This window comes from Centroberyx gerrardi, chromosome 19 (assembly GCF_048128805.1).
Source record: "Centroberyx gerrardi isolate f3 chromosome 19, fCenGer3.hap1.cur.20231027, whole genome shotgun sequence".
Lineage (NCBI taxonomy): Eukaryota > Metazoa > Chordata > Actinopteri > Beryciformes > Berycidae > Centroberyx > Centroberyx gerrardi.
This window is the reverse complement of record NC_136015.1, coordinates 3,870,200-3,890,566: the sequence shown is the minus strand read 5'-3', so window position 1 is coordinate 3,890,566 and position 20,367 is coordinate 3,870,200. Positions and strand designations below refer to the sequence as shown.

The window sequence follows — 20,367 nt, the reverse complement described above, 5'->3', positions numbered from 1 at the left end:
GCCCAGGCAGCCACAAAAGACAAGAATGGAACTAACTTATTTTGAATCAATTTAAAAGAAATTTACACCCCTCTTTTACTTACAATAAATTATGTCAATCTTGAGTCATAGCCACCTCTCCCTACTCAGTCAGGCTATAGTGGGCTATACAACTTCTAGTGAGATTTTGCCACTTGACTTTACGCTAATTTTCCTTGCTACTGCATCAGTAGCTGAGAGAGAAGTTAAAAAAATAAAATAAGCAAAGCTACCCATGTTTATATATAGAATGGATGCATTAAAATGCAAGAGAGTTGGGATTCAGGGGGCCCCATGCTTGCCTTTGCCTAGGGCCCCCAAATCACTAAGTCCGCCCCTGCTTATAATGCACTATAGATATGCTAGTCATAGCAATTGCCACAATTGCCTTTGGAGAAATAATTGTTCTCTCCATTTTTGTTTGTCTGCCTTTTCTAATGTCTATACGCCATGGATAACAGATAACCTCACAGTTACATTGCAACTGAAAATGGCGGTGGGGAGTAGCTGGCTCATTCCTCCACGCCACCAAATCCCCTTCACTGCCTCCGATTCACTCCAGTTGAGCACAAAGCCTTCAGCCAAACTGTCCAAATCCACTGGAGGTGTGGAGAGAAGAAAGTGTACACGGTCGCCACGGTCCAAAACGTTGAGGTTCGCTCGCCTCTCCCTGGGAAGGCGGACAGGCCCGCGGTTGGCTGACCGGCGGGCGGGTCGCCTTTTGTCCACGGGGCTGCTCATGCGGTCCGTGCAAAACCCGCTCTCTATCAGCACCAGCAGCCGCACACCGGGCCGGAGCGAGGCGAAACCCTGTGCGAACCTGATAAGGTGGGCTGCTAAGTGTAAGCTGCGGGGTAAGCCCCATCATTACGTCCTCACGCCGCCTAAATGATTAAGCCTATCTGCTTTTGATTTCAATGCCTCACAGAGGTCAGCTCCGTGGATTAAAGCAATCTTCCATCCGGCAGTCACGTTCTCCTGCCAGAGGACCACAATGTTTATTGAATAGCAGGGCTTTCTGTAGTCATGGCGGCTTCACTCGAGCCCGAGACGGGTAATAATGTGCAACGTTTCCAAAGTTACGATACGCAGCACTTGGCAGCATTTTCCAGCAGCATATGAATCCAATATAGGCAAACATACACTGAATGTATAAAATATTAGGTTAATCTTCCTGATATTGAGTTGTAGTTCCCTTTGCACAATCCACCCCCATCTCAGTTGTCCTTCTCCAACTCGCCTCTTTATCTACATCTCCTCCTTTGTGATGGGTGTAGATTTAATGAGGGAAATCAATAAGGGATAATGGCTTTTACCTGGATTCACCTCATCAGTGGACTTCATGAATAGAGTGAGTGTCCCTGATGTTTTGTACATTCAATGTTTAATCAGTTTCCAATAGAAAATACATTATACAGAAAGAACAATGGAGGGAATGCAGCCTGTGGTTTCCACTTAATTGGGATTTTTCTTTTTTTTTTTTGTGTTAGGTAGAAATATGAAAGCTCAAAGAAAACCATGGCTGAGACAAATGAGTCCAGTGTTGAAGACGAGACCAGTACTTAAAAAATGTGCACTTGACACCAAACTTGAGACCAAAACCAGACTGGTACACAGCAAATTTCCAGGTGTTAACAGGTGTTGATTTTACAGTGACAGTTATTTTGAATTGGGGAGTGTTGTTTGTTTACTCAGGTGATCTGGCTGTTCAAACCTAATCTAAAAGTGTTAAATGAACTGTGATGGGTGTGGACTGATAGAAACACTGGCATACTCCGAGTTAAATGAACACTGGCGACTTTGCTTTGCACTGTATCCTGCAGGTCCGATCGATTTGAAAATGAAAAAAAACACGGTGAAACAGTAGGAATCTATCTGAGAACGTCATCTTAATTGTTGCCCGGCTTAAAATTGGTTTCACGTCTGCGGTCCGAACTGCATAACAGTTCAAGAATGCATATTAAAAAAAGTGAGACCAAATCCAGAACCCTGAGATTTTCAAATCCATCGGCAGAGGCAGCTTTAGCCATTCAGATGCAGCAGGAGCTATTATAGAAAACTGCGAGGGGCGCCCAATAACCTTGGGAGCCGAGTTGGCGGGACGGTAGAGATTAATGGGCCGCGTCAACGCTCGTGATAAACGGTATGATAAAGAAGAAAAAAAAACAAACTGGTACACTCTGCCAGCAAACTTTGATAGTAAAGTCTTCTTACTGCTATCTCTGCAGATTTCCCTTATGTCCCCATTGTTTACCTCTGTTATTTGTTAATTTCTACATCCAGATATGTCATATTAAAAATGCATATCTCGAATGTACACATACAAGGTTGTAGTACGTTGGCAAGTGGCCAAAATATGGAAGACCCCTGCTTTAGACATTGGCCGGACCCCTTTGGGTTCCTCATATTATTATTCACCGCACATTCATTACACATGCATTATTCATTATCCTTCGCCCCTACTCTAATCCTTTAACACAGCTCTTTTTTTTTTTTTTTGCTAATGCTCCACGCTCTCTTTCTTCATTCTTCTGCCATTCTTCATACTCTGTCTTTATACACTTAAAAGAACATAATGCCATCCATATTGCATGGCATCCATCTCTTGTTTACAAGCTCTGATCTGCAATACAACACTCGAGACCGAAAGATCGGAGCGCTGTACGTGGGAACACGTCGCCGCTAATGAGTGTTTCTGAAAAGCAGTCAAAGCTCAAGGACACCCCACCCCCCATCCACCCACCCTCCACACACACACACACACTGGCCGGTTCTCTCCATATTTTTTTAACCGAATGTCCTACTTTCGAACAATAACATCCACTGTGTGAGATCTATTATTTGGCGCGGCTTGCACTTCGGTATAAGAGGAAAAAGCACTGAGTCAATTAAGAATTTCGCCGCGGCTGTCATTGTTGATTCTAGTCAACATTAAATTCAACAAAAATATTCATTTTTGTGTATTTTGTACTTTTTGTACGGTCGACCAGGACAACGGCACAATTAACCTGATAGTATTGGTGACAAAATACCATACTATACAAAGAAAAACAATATTTGCACTTGCTTTAAGGCCGAAGTACTCTGATACCTGTGTCATGGCCACAGATATCCCAAATTTTATGGTACACCCTGGGTACACCATATATGATTATAATACATATGTTGAGGTACTGCTGAAAATGGGATCTGAGGCTTCTTCTTAATTGTGTGGCTTTCAAAATGGCCGGAGTTTGAGTTACTGTCAACAAGCAGACTTGTCCATCGTCTCGGATACAGCAAAAGCGATAATTGATAAGTGGTCACCAGTGAAGGAATCCTCCGTAATTAAATTGAGACACTTCAGCTCTTCCACCGGAGCACTCTGTGGTCATGGTGCTGCCGGTCGCCATGGCAACTGCAGGATGCCGCTCTGAATTTGCAGAGAAGATGCAGACTCGGATGTTTAATTTTCTGATAGTGGTCAATAGCGCACGCTGGAAATGCGGGCAGCTTTGGGCCATCTCTGCTGTGTTTATTTGTGGGCCATCAGAAATGCACTTTGCAGTTTGATGTCATGACTGACTGTTCCAAAGCACTCTGGACTTCTCAATTCAATCACCGTCATGCAGGATGGATTATTCCATTATGAGGCCAATGATTTTCAAGATTACAGTAAATAGAGGAGGAATTTTGGCTTAACTTAAATACTAAAATAGCCGTTCTGTAATAGCGCTACATCGAACATATTATGCGATCATATTTCCTGTTGTTTCCAGGAAATTTTAGCAGTGGTCTTTCACAAATCTTTCCTTGCAGATAGAGAATCCATAAAATTTTTCTATCAGCGTCATTTTATTTCTTTATTTTTACCAATAATCTGAGTTAGGCTTGAGACATATTGTTTTGCTTTTGCATTACAAATGTATTGTACAATAGATGCACTATAGCAGAAGCTAAGTAATAAGGTGGTAACACTCCAAGATCACTGTTATAGTGTCAAGTATGATTAGCACAATTGCCTTACACACTGTACTGTAGTCAGTGGCTTATATGACAAATTAGCATCTTACACAAATATACAGTTATTAATGTTCACACAAACTTTTCAGTATTCAGGTTACAGTGTTAAGCAGTTATATATCAACTATAAAAATTACAAAATGGTTACCGACAATATTAATGCAAGGTAAAATACAAAGGTACAAAAACAAGCATATGAGAGTTAATCGAACAGAGATTCAACTGAAAGAGGTGGAGAATAATTGCAATATTGACAAAGTTTTCTATGTAGCCAGTTTTATCCAACAAATACAAAATAAATTTGTCACTCAAATTTGTTTTTCAAAGAATGACAAAGAATATCAGCAACTAATTCTTTGGGCATCTTTGACATTTTAACAATCCCCATGTGATTATGAACTGAAATGCATGCATGCTCTACACACACACACACACACACACCATTACAGAGCCACCATCCATGTCTTTATGTTAGTTTTTCCTTTTCCTTTGAGCATACCCTGAAGACACACCTTTTATTTTATTTCAAAATACTTTAAATTCATTAGAATTCATTCATTTTCGTTGATTTGTTACAACACAATCACTTAGACTCCCTCGACAAGTTTTTTTTAATTACTAATTGTATATATTTCTGTCATTCTATTTCTAAATGGCTTGGTTCGTAAACATAAATATACCTAAAAGATATCCTACAGATGCAACACTTGGTCAAAGCTAGACTATACAATGAGTACGTACATACAGTACATAGTTGAAATCACCACAGTCATTGTAAGACACTACGCAGGAATGTGACACGCTGCAAAAATGCCATTTGTGTACGAGAAATCGTCAGTATTTAGTCTCTACCATCTGTGTGTTCAACCTTGAAGTAAATCCCACAAGAAATGAAAGTACCAAGAATTCATAAGTAGAGCAAAAAAATCCATTTCTAGTCTGGACTAGTTTCTTTTAGTCTGAGCCACATGAGAGTCAAGTACAAAAAAATCTTGTGGTGAAATATCAAGATCCAAAAAAGTTTGCGTTAAGAAAGCATACAGAATCACAGGCACAAATGAAAATCAGCTTTAACTGCCACTGGAAGGTTAGCCAAACTTGTTAAAATGCAAAAGCTTTATAATATCTACAAAGTCACACCCAGGGGCTGTTTCTCACTTTTAAAACCTCTTCCGTCTATCCGCATTATACTGGAATCCCTTTTATCCTTTCAACGGTGACCAGAAGTAATTTGTCCCCTCATCTTCTTTGCCACAGCAGAATGACAACTTATGTTTGAACATTGATCAGAACTCACAGTACATTCTGACTCGTTTCCCCGTCAACATGCATTCGGCCTTCAGAATACTTGAAGGCCAGATGAGCGATTTCCGATAAACTCATTATGTCCCATATTGCCTCTTGACATATTCCGTAACCTAAACTGGGAATGGTAATTATCACCTTCACTACTTCAATTGATTGATGTCCCCAATTTGTTTCCAGACCTGTCAGAGGCAATAAATTACCTTTTTGGTTAATGCCATTCAGTATTTTGTTGAACGTGCTACAGGTATTCGATGTGACAGATGGCAGGGTTTTTGCTCATTTAAAATGCAAATCAATAATCTCCTCGAAGCGGTTTGTCTGTTGACGTCAATCTATGTGATAAAGTCGTTCTCTGTCCATGTTGCGTCCATTGTTCCTCGATTTTACATTTGCTGTAAGACAATGCGCCAATACAGTGAGTGTAGCAGAATCTTCTTCAGTGTCAGATTCATGATGCTTTAGTGATTCCGCTCAGAGTTTCCCTGTGGGTTTGACCACCACCCATGAAAGTCAAGTAGGTGAGGAGAAAAACCAGTCTGTGGAAATCCAAGCTCCAGTGGTTCAATACTATTCCGGATGTTTCATCTGAGCACAAACAGACCCAAAGCTCTGCGCTTGAATGTGACTTTGTGTCCTTGATGGCATACTCCTTCCAATCCATTGAACATAAAGGACACTTCATCGCTGAACCTCATATTTCTGTTTGAACATTGTTGACAGCAGCAGAATCTGATATCAGTCTAAGAGGAAAAAGACAAAAAACAACTGGTTGTTTTTACAGTACAAAAACACAAGGTTGGCTAAATCATACAGAATACTAAACAAGATTTCCCTTCTTCCCCGCTGTGTGTAGAGTGTCTTGATGACCTTGTTGTGCAACAAAGTATGTTGTAATTCATCATCCAGCTGTCGGTGGGTATCTGTTGTGAAGTTCTGCTCTGTAAGGCGTCAAATGAAACAAAAAACAAAAGGTTTTCTCTCGGATGTTTATTTTTCGCCTTCAAAATCTTCTTTTATCGTCAAAATCTAATTTGTTTAGGTGAGGCAGAACAAGTTTGAATGTGCGGGGCAGTGACTCTTACAGGAAATGGAGGAGTTTCAATCAACAAGGCTATTGTTTCACACTTTTCATTGTCTTTTGTTGCAATTCTTTTCACTTCACATCACTCTGACATAGGAGACAGCCAGTCAATTTTATTTACAATCCTCTTTGATGGGTAACGCCTGAATGACGCATTCTTCGCTACAGAAGATAAAAACCTGTAGGCGGTTCTTTGTCCTTTTTTCATTTTCAAAAAGCCCCGTACTGTTTTACTCTAGTCCTTAGGGCAGACAAATAATGAGCTGGGGATTTTTGCTTTTAATTTTGCGTTACATTTTTTATGTATCCTTTGCACTATCACCCTCTCTCGCCTTCGTAAGGCATCACATTTCCTGTGAGAAAAAAAGATTCTGTTTTGTTATCAGAACTTTTAAGAGAAAAGCATCATCAGAGCGAAACTCATGTATTATTGAAGCTCTTTAGCTATTCCTTTGACTGCTTGTCAAACAAATTCTAGAGAATGAGTGACATGATTCCCTCCTGGAGTGGAAGGCTCATTTGAGACTAGCTTGTCCTGAAAAGGCCTCTTAAAATTCTGTTGTGGAGATTTGGGTGACCTCCGACTGCAGATCCTGCTGGACCCTCCTAGAGCGAGAGCCGCGGGGGATCCGCTCCATGCCTAGTCATGCCGGCTTCTTCCCAGCTTCCGACGGGGCGCAGACGGACACCGGCTCCCTGGTGGTGTTGCGGCCTCGGGCCAGACTGTTCTGCTCCACACGGGTCCGACAGGGAAGGCAGAAATCCCTGAAGCATCTCTTGAAGTTCTCGTCCAAAAATGCGTAGAGGACCGGGTTGAGGCTGCTGTTGGTGTAGCCTAAGGCGATGCACAAGTGCCAGCTGGCTATCACGAAGGGGTTCCTGTTGTCGATCTCCACCAGGGTCTTCACGATGATGAAGATGTGGATGGGTGTCCAGCAGATGATGAAGGCTGCCACCACCACAAGGACCATGCGGGTGATGCGGCGCATATTGCGATCTTTCTCCTTGGAGCCGGAGAGCAGGCGGACGCTCCTGAGACGCAGGATCATCAGGCCGTAACATATGGTGATGACCATCACCGGAACCACGAACGCGAAGATGAACACGCAGATCTTCGTCACTGTGTCCCAGTACCAGTCCGGGTCAGGGAACTTCAGCATGCAGATGGTTTTACCTGGGGAGAGAGGTTAGGCGGAATCAGAAAAGCGATTGTAGGGTTGGGGGGGGAGAGGGTTGCAACGTCAAGTAGGGTTAGACTGATTTGGTTGTCCGCTCTGTCAGGCATACTGGCCTCTCATTAAAAACGGAATATTATCCAGGGTTCCAATGGAGAGTTTTAGTGTCTAATGGTCTACATACTGTTTCAGAGGCTTTTCCACCCTACCAACAATCAATGGATGATCCAGAATCCTGGACGAAATTGGTAAGAACTGCACTTGTGGATACGCAACGTACCAATACACTTCCCTCTCCATTGTGTGCCATGTATGATGAAGGTCTTGTAGACTGAAAGGTTGGCCTAATAAATGTAAATTGCTTAGATCTAAGTGCGCGGAAGATCTTTTTCACTGTGGATTCAACTGGTTCTCCAGCACCTTAGCCTTTAAGACGTTCGGCTGGGTGAAAATCTGGGAGAAACACTGAATACTTGTAATCTTTTAAAAACCCATATCGGTCAAACCCTAATATCAGGAACAGGAACTTTGCAATGGCATCCGGCATTGTAAATACAAGATGAGTCCTGACACAGAGACTTTTCATAACACAAAGAAAGAGGAGAAAGAAAACATCAACTGCTATCTCACCACTGTCTGCCACCTTGGTCACAGCCATGATCATAATTGGTACTCCAATCGCCGAAGACAAGACCCAGATGAGCACGTTGATCAGCTTGGCCTTGACTGGCGTCCGGAACTCCAGCGCCCGGACCGGGTGGCACACGGCGATGTAGCGGTCCACGCTCATCATGGTGAGGGTGAAGATGCTGGTGAACATGTTGTAGTAGTCGATGGCGATGATGACTTTACACAGGATCTCCCCAAAGGGCCAGGTACTCATGAGGTACTTGGCGCTCTGGAAAGGCAGCGTGCTCGTGGCCAAGGCGTCAGCGAGAGCCAAGTTGAAGATGTAGATATTGGTGGCTGTCTTCATCTTGGTGTATCTGGTTTGAGAAAAACGTTTGTGATAAGCACCAGCGGTAATGAGAGCAATTGGGTGTGGAATTCTCTGTTATGGGACGTAGGGATTTGAAAGTGATATTCACACTGCAATGTGTTTTCATGCCCTAGATGAAGAACTAATTACCTCTTGCTATAGCTGTGTACTGTAGAGCCGGGAACATCTGATGCTAATTCTCCTCATCTTAGGATGATTTTTTTCTAAATGAGTGATTTGAGATAATGGATACAATTGGCTTGCTGGCCTCTGATCAATCAGTAAAGTTGCAGTGAAAGCACCAGAGAGTTAGGGGGAAAAATACTACTCCTATCAAGTTCATATAAATTGTATGTACTGGACCCTGCTTTTATCATGGGACTATGAGTTTTTCTTTGTGTTTATGTGTGTGCAATGATAATTTTTCTCACAGTCTTGTGAAGTGGCTTTGAACTCATTATGCTTGGTACAGATATTGACTTATTGGGGTCAGAAATTCTCATCAGGGGCATGAATCTTATGTTCACATATGCTTTTTTCACACCACAGAATCTTCCAAGATGTATTCACATATGAATTGATTTGGTAGCGTGTACTTCTATTCCCCTGAATGATTACTTCCAAATACAATCCAACTTGCCGACACAGTAGACAGCCTAAAAGCACAACGAGCAAGTATAACAAGGAACCAGGAAAGTGCAAAATCTATTAAGATATATAATGCATATGACAGTGTTGTATAAATAAATGGTGATGGTACTTTGTGGAATTGGGTATATTTGTCTTTTGTTCCATTATGTATTTTTAAATAATAAAGAATGGAATGGATAATGACAGCCGCAAGAACAATAGTTTTAGTTCTATACACACAAGAGCATATTAAGCGAATTAAAGCTGCCATATGTCTGACACTTCAAGAAGAAAAAAGGAAAAAAATGACATACTAATGGTGTAATCTTTATTGTTTTGGTCCTATCCGAACGCACACAAGCTGATGTAGTAATGGATATATGCATTGATTTTTTCCCCTGGTCATTTTTCACTCAGACAGTATAGGCAATAGGGTTCTTAGGGAGGGGTGGGGGCATTTTTGAAGCCAAGCATCAACAGAATGGAGGGTGTTCCAATAATGGCCAGACCCAACACACACCAATGCATATCTTACAACAGTAAAAGCGCAAATTAGTGAGTGAAACTCAACTATAGATATGATCCTGGAGTTTTGGAGACATTTTGGACTAAGCCAGCTTAGCAGGGACTGACTTTGGGGTTAATTTATTACTTTTTGTTGGTAGAACTGATTATAGGCTCTTTACTCGCGCACACCAAAAATGCAAATATGTGCTGCATGCATGAAACGTGAGAGAAATATGCTAACCCACCAGGAAAAGATGACATGGAGGAGACATGACTAGAAACAGTGGTTTGACATTGAAATAGCGTGGAGGTTGAAGTGATGGGCGAATACATTTACCTTCAACTCTGATGACCTGGGTCCAATTACCAACTCATATCAAGAAGTTTTGAGTGAAGTTTTCATTTTTGGGGAGAGTTTTTCTTATTTAACCATGATCAAAACCTTACCCTAACTGTTTTAGTTTCCTAACCCTAAACTTAACCAAAGTTGTTTTAGTTCCCTAACTTTAACCAAAGTTTTTACTTAACTAAGCTTAACCATTAGCTAACCTTTTCTTGAGACAAACAGGTGACAATGGCATATTCAATTGATGCTATTCTTTCATGGTGGAGGAACGTAATCTTCACATAACTTGTGTTCATAACATCTACATTTCAGAGTTCATGCTCGTTTCACAAAATTTCACCAATATAGCAGGAACAAAACGAATGGCTCGAAACGTCGAATGGCTGTAAGAACATGGAGGTTTCCATGTACCCTCCATGAGAGACTGGATGTATTTCTTATGTACTGTATATAATGCATTGAAGGAATACACCAAGGATTTGGGAAATTGGTCAACTTAAACTGTTAAAGTGTTGAGAACATAGACACTAAAATCATCCTTGTGTCCCTGGTAGATCATTGGCTCCGGTGCTCCGGTAAGTTGATCAGTGGCCAAGTTGGCCAAATGAAAGCTTTACGCTGAAGCATCTCTATCCTCATGCTGATCAATTACATTTCTTTCAATCACAAAGATTGTCAGTCATCTTTCAGCGTACAAAGCCTTTCATTTTCCAAGATTTTCAATTGGCCAATCTCCCAAAAAACGGGGTGTATTCTGTTAAAAATAAGCACATTCTGTTAAAAATAAACCTGGAGTTCATTGTGCGTAGTGATAGTGAAATCCCCCTTACTTCTGGCTGTAAGCCTGAAATCCTTCCAGTGTTAACGCAACATACATTTCAAGCACGTATGGACTAGAATGGCATCATTATTCTTGTATCTCTTGGCCAGAGGAACGGTATGGTTCAAACTGGTAATTTCACAGTTCCAATGAGAGTGTAACGCTCAGATCCCTCTGAGTCTGCACTTTTCTCTCCAGGCACAGTATGGACCCAATTAACAGGCCATGGAATGAGTCCAGGGAGGGATGTTAATGTGGGGCAGGTTTTGAAGTTTGGAGGAGAATCTGTAATGGTCTCCCTACTGTTATTAGAGCTCTAATCTGCATATGCTGCAGATGGCAGCGGAGTGCGTTCCGCGATTCTGACAGGGAGAAATTCTTTAATTGTCCAAATTAATTTCAATTGGAGTGCTAATCTCTCTCTCTTTTTGAGCGAACAGTGCAGCCTCAGTTTTTTGCATGAGATCATTTACAGTATCTGAGAGCATGCGTGAATGTCATTTGCCAAAGATTAGAAGCATTCCTATTCCAAGAAGGCAATCAAAATATTTGGTTTGAAGTATGCGGTCTTGCTTCCTTTGAGGTGCAGAATCAAAAGTAAAGCATGGCCATTGTCAGCTTTAAACTGATCTATAATTGTGCACTGTGGCTTACAAATCCATACAGATATCATGCCTCTGTACAAGCTGCTAATAGGATTAGGCAATATCTGCTTAAAGTCCATGTAATTTTGGACTGCATCTGGACTCTTGACCTGAACAGGCTTTGGCGTGTTGGTAACTGTATCGATCATGTGCAATTATCCAGTTACCTTCTCCCCATTTTTCTTTAAAAGTGCCCCAATATCTATGCAAATCCATCAATTTACAATGGATCTCCAGGGGGCCTCGACTCTATAAAATAAATTCAACTTTCCCAAAAAAGGTGTACAACAGAGCTGAAACCTGTAGCGAAGAGAATACCTTTTTATACATATTTTTTTGATCTTCCTAACTCCATGCCCACATTAGGTCCCACTTATAAAGAAAGGAGCGCACCCAGCTTTCAATAGCTCTGTGAGGCAAACAAAATATGAATGCAATGCTTTGACCCCTCGAAGAAAAGATGAAAAGCATCTCTTACTTAGAGAAGGGGAAAGGTATTGATGAAAAATGCCACGAGTCATTGGGAAAAGGAGGAAGATTAATGGGCAGAGTTTTGGATCACAGCCATCTTACGAGGCAAACTCAAACACGGTTATGGTCTTATCAGCGGAAATTGCTCTTGATGTAGTTTTTGCACCTCCCACTGTTAGGCGCCTTTGATTCGGCACCCGATCCTCGCCTATTGTCGGTGGGAGAGGATTATATTTATTCTCAGATTCGCATTTTCAGATTCATAATTGAGCCGTGATTCAAAGGGAATCGTTTCCCCCTCTCCTAATCCGACCTGACACCGGATAGGCCCTGCGCACAATATCCCGCTTTGTGCCACTTCCCCTCTCCTTTGAGCAAACGAGCTCCCCGGGGGCTGAGTGGACCGAGATGTTCCACTGCTCCGGATGATATATCACCATCGCGTGGAGAATGGAAGCAAAATGGCCAGAGGGGGATGAAACGAATGTGATTCGGCGACCTGTATTGTAGGCTCTGTTTATACAGGTGGGTAGGCAGGGTAAATCAGAGGTAAAAAGAGAGAGAGAGAAAGGAGGGGGTGGGTAGCCTCGCTTGGCCCCCGAGATATTATGTCACATTCACAGAGGCGCGCAGGAGCTCAGTGGGATTATGAGGATGCCAAAAAAATGATAGCGTGGCATAAAGTACGTAGAACTGGCTACAGGGGGATGCTCTTTCATGGTATTAGTGCGGGGATCTAGGCTGCTGCGAAGTATGCAGTCCTCCCAGCAGGTACAGAGCACAGGCAAGATATTATGCTCCATTTCTCACCAAGCAGTGACAGCTGTTTATGCATAAACCATAGAGGCAGCGAGGCTTTTTTTCCCCCCGCGCGCCCGCGCCTCGCCACTGCCGTCAATTAGCCGTTCCCGAGGTCACATCACGGTTCATTGTTCACCGTCATAATTCAGCAAATGACTTTATAGGCTTGTATGTGCCACGAAATTTCATTTCGACGCTGGCTGTCATGTTCCAGTGAATCAAGCTTTTTCGCCGGGACGGTCGCGGGCGGTGACGGTTTAATCGCCCGCCTCCTTTTTCGGCTCCCCGCCACACGGGCTCCCCGCTCCCCGCCGGGCTGTTATGGCTGTCCAATCCCTTCATTCTCACATTCGGCGCCGCCTCCCCAGAGACGGGAGCCGCCGGAGTCTCGGCGCTGCAAATGACTGAGGGCTGATGCTGAAAGTCTCCCTCCATGGCCTTCATTCCTAAACAAACAGCGATATACAGCTGCCAGTGACTGTGGCAAGTATCGATCTTGCCCTAGCTGATCTCTGGTCTCTATAGGTAAGGCCAAGTGAATGATTTTTGCCTGTCTACCCAGATGGAGTGTCATTGATCATGGTCAGTCACTGCTGGTTTATCATTCAGCCTGCCATTAATCAAGTGCAGCCAGCTAGGCAGTAAGTAAATCCCAACTAACCAGCCTGAGTGGTGGGAACACTCTGTATTTCACAAAGTGACACGCAGAAAGCCCTAATCCCATTCAGCATTTTGCTGAGAATTAGCAGCATTTGCATTTAGATCGCTCTCGATCCTCCCGATGTTTTTCCCCCCTCGTGCCGCGCCGCAGTGATGTCTTCCTTCTCTCCCATCAGCGCTTTCCTCCCCGAAACATAAGTCATGCTCCACTCTGCTGTGTCTCCAGGCCTGAAGGCCATAAGTCACCCTCCCCACACACACACCCACACACACACACACACACACGCACACACACATACTGTACAGACACTGCCGGGAATGAGGGAAAACATGCAGTGAGACACAGTGGCCAAGTTGACTCAGCCCTCAAAATAAACAGGCTGACAGACTGGCACGCACGCACACACACACACACACAGACATACATACGCAGTCATGCTCCTACTGGCAATTGGCAACAATATTTTAAGCCAAATTTCCACTCCCTGTCCCTCAAAAACAAAAAAAAACAAGGAAAAGACAAAAATCTACCTAAAGCTGTGTTGACTCACACTGTGCCAGTGTCTCTTGTGTTTAGCTGCCAGAATATTGCTATACCAGAATACCAGTATAAACGAATAGCATCCAATATCTTTCTTATTAAAAATGTAAAAGATTATCCACATGCAGCGGTCCTGTTTGTGCCCCCCCGCCCGCACGCGGACGTACTAATCCGCCAGAAAACTGATTCGAGATGCTGACCACTTGAAAATAGATTGCCTGCGCACTGAGCCGATGCTTATCTAACAGGTGCAGCGGCGGCGATAGGGGCTGAGGGAGAAGGAGAGGATGGTCGGACGCCAAGTGGAGCGCCGAGCGGCTGACCCGCTCTCCATCAGCAATCACACCGAAGGCTCTCATCTCACCACAGCAGCCCCAGTGCCCAATTCACACTGACATGAGCCTCCATGCACTTTCAGCTATAAATGGGGTGTGTATGTGTGTGTGTGTCTCTAACCAGGGATGTAGCGGACGATAAACTTCCCTAAAACTCACCTTTTTATTTGCGGAAATCTAATGACTTATGGCTATATTATGACTTTTATGACCTATAGAATCAGCTAGAACCGGCTGCGATATATTCCAATGTCAGACAAGCAGGTGTTCAGAGGGGGACATATCAAGGACCCTAATTTAGTCCACATTAGAGCCACAGAGCCCTAACTTGATGAGATTTTGTCTCTCAGACCCAAATCTGACAATATTTTTATTGTTAGATATGATTTTGTCCAGAATTCCATGACTATCTGTATTGTAGGTAGAGAGATAACAGTGAAACTGTGATCAAAACACTCATTCTTCTACATTCTCTAATTGTGTTCTTCTATAAGCTGTACTTATTGTGTACTTCTTGTAAATAAAATAATGCGGAAGTTTAATGATTCGTCAATTTGCTGGGGACCCCCTGGAACCCCCTCAAGGACCCCTGGTGGTCCCCGGACCCCACGTTGAGAATCAGTGTAGTAGAGGGTAAACCCACCTAATCTTATTTTACCCTTAGTTTATCTGTCTTTCTAAGCTGACAGAAATGCATATTTTGATGGTTTAACTGGTTTTTGTTTGTACTGGTGGTTGTTTTGCCTTATAATAACCACCAACTGGAGATTCATGATGTAATAAATAAAAGTTCAATGACAACAAAGTCTGACTGTGCAGAATTATGTTTATTTCTGAGCCACAAATCTTTCTAGCAGTGGCATTGGCTCGCTAGAATGTAAACAACAATTTAGAAATGTCATTACAAAGTGACAATAATATAATTTGGATGGAGAGCTTGTGAAATTGTGATGGTCAAGCGTCTCATTTGTGATTACTACAGCAGAATAAAATGGAGCTAATATCACCATTCATTTTGCTGCCCCACGATACGTATCGTCACATTTTTGTATCGCGATATATTGAATTTCGATATATCGTCCCGTCCCTATAGAGTTTACCCACCTTTATATTTTCCAGCTGCATGACTGGTGGCTATTACTAAGCAAAACAGATATATTCAAATGACTGACACACGAATACACCCCAGTTCCCTCATAATATCCATAAACAGGCTGATGAAAATTACAAATACAGGGAAAATCCTCAAATCATCACAGAAAGACATCAGTCCTTTCTCTCTAAGGCTGTGTTCCAATATTTCACATCGTTTTCCCTCGACATCTTTTAGCAGGAAAAAGCTGCTTTTTTGTTTATATTGGTGTCTGCTTGCCTTATCACCGACTGGAGATTACCCTTTTACTTTTTATTTACCACCACATCAGTGTGTATATCTCTGTCTGTGTGTGTGTGTGTGTTTCCTAAGCCTCCTCCCATCAGACTTTACAGCTGTTCCAGAAGAGATAATACATTCTGACTGGGATGCTTAATGCGCTCAACTTTCCTCTGCCTCCATCTCTGGGGCCATCTCGCATCGCCGACGAGCCTTCTCATTCACACACACACACACACACACACACACACACACAGACCCAAACGCCAGTGAATCGTTGCTCGCAATTTGATTCACCACCATTTCGCCGCTCTCATCCGTCTCCTATTTGTCTCCCTCTCTGTACCTCCCTCCCTCTTTTTCTCCTCTCCTCTTGCTTTGCCCATTATTGTCGTTCAGCCTCTCTCTAGCGCTCGCCCCTAAATATTTATGAATTTGACTTGGTTTAATATCTAAAGATTGCCACTTGCAGAAAACGCCTCGCTTCTGGCTTCTTTTTTTGTATTCGACCCTGCATCTCTCTCTCTCTCTCTCTTTCTCACCTCACCGGTTCACACATGCGTCAATGGATTGCAGGAGAATACCAACAATGCATGTCCGATAATTTAGACCATGTTCACAAGTGCATGTCTTATTGCTTGCCATGTTCGTGGGCTGAAAGGCGGCCTTGATGAGCGTACCTCCATCCAATCCCGTCATCCTCTTCCTCTATGGAAAATTGGGACATCTCGAATTCATTCCACCTGCATGTTTAATTCAACAGCTGGCTAGAGTAATTAATGCTTAAGGTGAGATTGAGAGAACACACACGGAGAGCGTATGAGATTAGCAAGTAATTAATATGATGATTAAGGACAAGCGGATACACTGCGAGGGAGCCGCTCGCCCCATGACAACCCGAGGCTACAACGGGGGAGATCAGCTGTTCTGGCCCTGATAAGCATTGCAGGTTATGGCTGGGAGGTGTTCTCAGAAAAAACACTGGAATGACAGGGTGCAGGGTCTTGAATCTCCTGGGCGAAATAGGTGTGGGCTATTTTAGATCGAGTCGAGGGGGGAAAAACAACCTGAAATGCTGGAATAGAGCCTCGGAAAGGAAGGGCTGACACCTTTATTTGATGATTTGGGGGTTTTCCATTTGTGTTTTGCTCATGTATGTTATAATGGAACTGAGGCGCTCTCCTGTCACTCTTTTGAATGAATCTATGACAGTCAGTGGTGTGGGATTTCCTCGGCGGGAGGTTTTCCCGTTCCGCGCATCAAACCGAGCGGAGAGAGAGAGAGAGGAGGTGGGGATAGAGCCGGGATAGCCCACAGATCTCTGGGAGGTAATGGATCCTTTGCTTGACCGGCCCTCCGCCTGAGGCAACAGCTGAGTCAGAGTGAATTGAGAAACTGCGTGTGAGATGAAAGGTTTAACTCTACCCCCTTCACCCCCCCCCACCCCCACCCCTCCTTGTCTTATATATATATATAAAAAAAAAACCCCTCCTGCCTCTGGTTGTTCGGCGGAGGAATCATGAAGGAGCAAACCTCATGCTTTATGCAGGAATCTTGGATCACTGGTTTGGATCGTACACGCGCGTATAGGCAGGGTGTACACACATACACACACACACACGCACCCATGTACACATGCAGGCACACACAGGCGACCCCCACCCCACCCCCACCCCCTCCCAAACACACACACAGACACTGAACGCTTAATGTGCATACACTCAGAAAAAGGAGGGTTCTTCAAGGGGTTTGTCATGACTCAAGGAACCAATCAGAATACAGAGGCCAGGCCAGTGTGGTTCCTAAAAAGCTCTTTTCATACTGCCGGTTTGGAGCAATTCATTCATTCTTATAGGCTTCTTTACAGCCCCATAAAGCTCCTATGTAGGACCATTTGATGCCATACAGAACCTTTCTAAAATGGTTCTTTATGGCACCAAAAAGGGGTTCTGCTACAGCTGCCATAGACACCATTTTGTTAAGAGTGTATTTTCCACTGTTATATTCCACTTTTCAAATGGTAAAAGCCAAATGCATAATAAAACACAGATATAGACATTTTTTAAATCTTTATATAGTCCACTCAAAAGTGTTCAACTGCTGTGATTTTACAGAATGACAAAAATTATCACTCAGACTCACTGAACACTTCAAGTGTCTCTCACTGGCCATTATAAGGCCTCATAATCACACTATGAGAATATTCTGAGTGCATTACAATCATACTCACGATTGTACTCATGATTGTACTCATATGCACGTCCTGAAGTATTACAATTCTGGTGCATTTAAGATAATCAAGTAAGTATTAAAAGCGGATGCTGCTCTTATGAAGCCTCACTATGCTTCAATTAAAGAGCAAGCATAGACTCAAAGGTTACACACACACACGCGAAAAAATACTCAAGGTTTACCTCACTACCCCGTACATGACGAGGATGTTGCCCAGGAGTCCCACCACGCAAATGACGGAGTAGAGAGCCGTGATGGATATGGCTATGATAATCCCGCCGGCGCTCCTCGCCGGACTCTGCCGCTCGGTGTAGTTCTGCAGCCCGCCGCCCACCAAGCCGCTCTCCTCGTCCGGAAAGGTGACATTGAACGGGATGACGGAGTAAAGGTCGGCCAGAGACAGATCAGCAGCACCGGGCACCGTGAACGGCTCCATGTCGCTGAAGCGGCTGCGGCGCTGTCCACTTTGTCGGCGGTGCTGAAAACTTGTTCAGGCAACTCGGGAGTGTGTGTGGGGGAGCGAGGGAATTGGGGAGGGGCGGGGATGGTTCCAGTGAGAAGCGAGGAGTGGAATAGAAAGAGTTAAAGACTTTCCAAAAAAAAAAAAGAAAGAAACAGAGAAGCTGTGCGCCAGAGTGTCGGATAATTGAGGATGCTGCTCTCTCTTCTGTCCAGAGATGAAGGAAGGAAGGAAGGTGGCCCCTCAGCAGCAGTAGTGTGTAGTGGCTCTACTGTGGCTGACTGTGGATGTCTTATACTACCGGGCTCTCCAAGATCCCCACCTCGCCTCCCGGTCGCTCCGTTTTAACCGTGCGTCGACGTCAGGGCTGCGCGTCAACGCGCGTCAATTGGGTATGGCAAGGTGTTGCGCTCTTCATACCTTAGCGAATAAGTAGGCTAAGTTAATCCAAATGTGATCATGCAGTTTTTATCATGATGATGCACAGCAAACATTGTCAGAGATCCATTTAAAGCTTGTTCCCTCTAATCTGATAGTTTGCTGATAATTGATCACATTGGTCAGATAATATCTTGTCAGTCATCGGTCATTGCTCCACTTTGTCCCCAGATAATTAGTCAATTTCAAATGATATTAGATGCAGGGACTGTGCACATACAGTGGGGTTTAGTAAATTGATGCGTCTGGGTACAAGCTGTGAAAATAATCAACTGAGCTGCCAACAAACAAGTCCAAAATCAATAAGGCTCCCGATGAAACTATAGGGGGATATTTGTCTCCCATGGCATGAATGCCAAATGTAGATAACATAGTCATTTATACAAAACACTATAGCAATAGAACACATTTTAGAGGGATACTATACAAACACTATACAGCAAAACTATAATATTATACAACTAGTCAAGTCAAGTCAATTTTATTTCTATAGCACACAAGACAAAATTAGTGACAATTAACATTATATAGTGATACCATAGGACACAATAAACATATTATAGTGATGCAATAGGAGATACAAAAAAAACATAAAGTAGGCTAGATAAAGGTCACTCTAAACTAACTATTGAGTACTTCAGATATACTATAAGACCCTATAGGAATATTATAGCAATATTGCACTTGTTTTTCCTTAGTGGTCTCTAAGCACACTTTACAAAATAATGTAATTAAAAATATAAGGAGAGATGGGGGGACTACAGAAGAGGATTAGGGCCACCTGTGAAGCATTTATTCTGAGAATAAAGTCAGAATTATGATATTCTGAGATTAAAGTCAGAATTCCGAGTATAAAGTCAGAATTCAGAATTCTGACCTCAAATACATTTTTCATGTGGCCCCAATCCTCTTCCGTAGGGGACAGAGCCAGTGTTGGCTTCATTATTTCCAACATCTTTTCTGCTTGGCATCCACAGTGAACTGACCCCTGTATATTTAATTCTCCTCAGTGCCAGATCAGACTGCCGAAAACCCTGTGCACTCCAGTGTACACATTAGCTATATCATTACACCTGGTGTACGCAGAGTGCCTTAACACGTCACGCCGTCTCCGCGCTGTCCGTCCGGAGGATTGATCACGGCACGGCAGAAGTCCAGGCAAATAGCAATTACAGTCGGGGTCTCCTGGGCAGACAGCGGCCGGTCGATCCGGGGTGTTCTCCACTTGCTCATCAACGCTGATCTGATGCCTCTGATGTCACCCCTGGGAAATGAAATGCTTAGCAGATAGACTACCTGTGTTGGGATTCCTCAATGATTCAGATGGGTCATTAAGAGATTCAGGTCCATCACTCGCCTTAAGCCTTCCTGTCTCCCTGTCTCTTGAATGTAATAACGCATCGGTTACTCTTGCTCACACTCCTATACCTCCCTCCCTGCCATTACAGTGTAATTGAACAAACCGGCTCCTCAACAGGGCTCCTCGCCATTTCATTAGCGTTGCGTTTTTTCGCTCCCTGCAGTACACTTTTCATTTGCTTTACGCT

The 20,367-nt window shown here is 43.3% G+C and overlaps 1 protein-coding gene across 1 annotated transcript; it reads right to left on the bottom strand.

The window, feature by feature from the left end:
* Nucleotides 1-7,053: 7,053 nt before the first annotated feature.
* On the bottom strand, nucleotides 7,054-18,358 carry oprd1a (opioid receptor, delta 1a). Its single transcript, XM_071903505.2, has 3 exons — nucleotides 18,105-18,358; nucleotides 8,215-8,570; nucleotides 7,054-7,583 (listed from the first exon to the last, which is right to left on the bottom strand). Exons 1-3 carry the CDS (start codon nucleotides 18,356-18,358, stop codon nucleotides 7,054-7,056), a joined length of 1,140 nt encoding a protein of 379 aa, XP_071759606.1.
* Between the last annotated feature and the right edge of the window lie 2,009 nt (nucleotides 18,359-20,367).

What these genes read in the sequence shown, in the direction of transcription:
- oprd1a (XM_071903505.2), bottom strand. Translation starts at nt 18,358, where the DNA reads ATGGAGCCGTTCACGGTGCCCGGTGCTGCTGATCTGTCTCTGGCCGAC. An exon ending in GTCATGTACGGGGTAGTGAG is followed by an intron (nt 8,571 to 18,104) that starts GTAAACCTTGAG and finishes TTCTCAAACCAG; the next exon opens with ATACACCAAGATGAAGACAG. An exon ending in GACCAAGGTGGCAGACAGTG is followed by an intron (nt 7,584 to 8,214) that starts GTGAGATAGCAG and finishes CTCTCTCCCCAG; the next exon opens with GTAAAACCATCTGCATGCTG.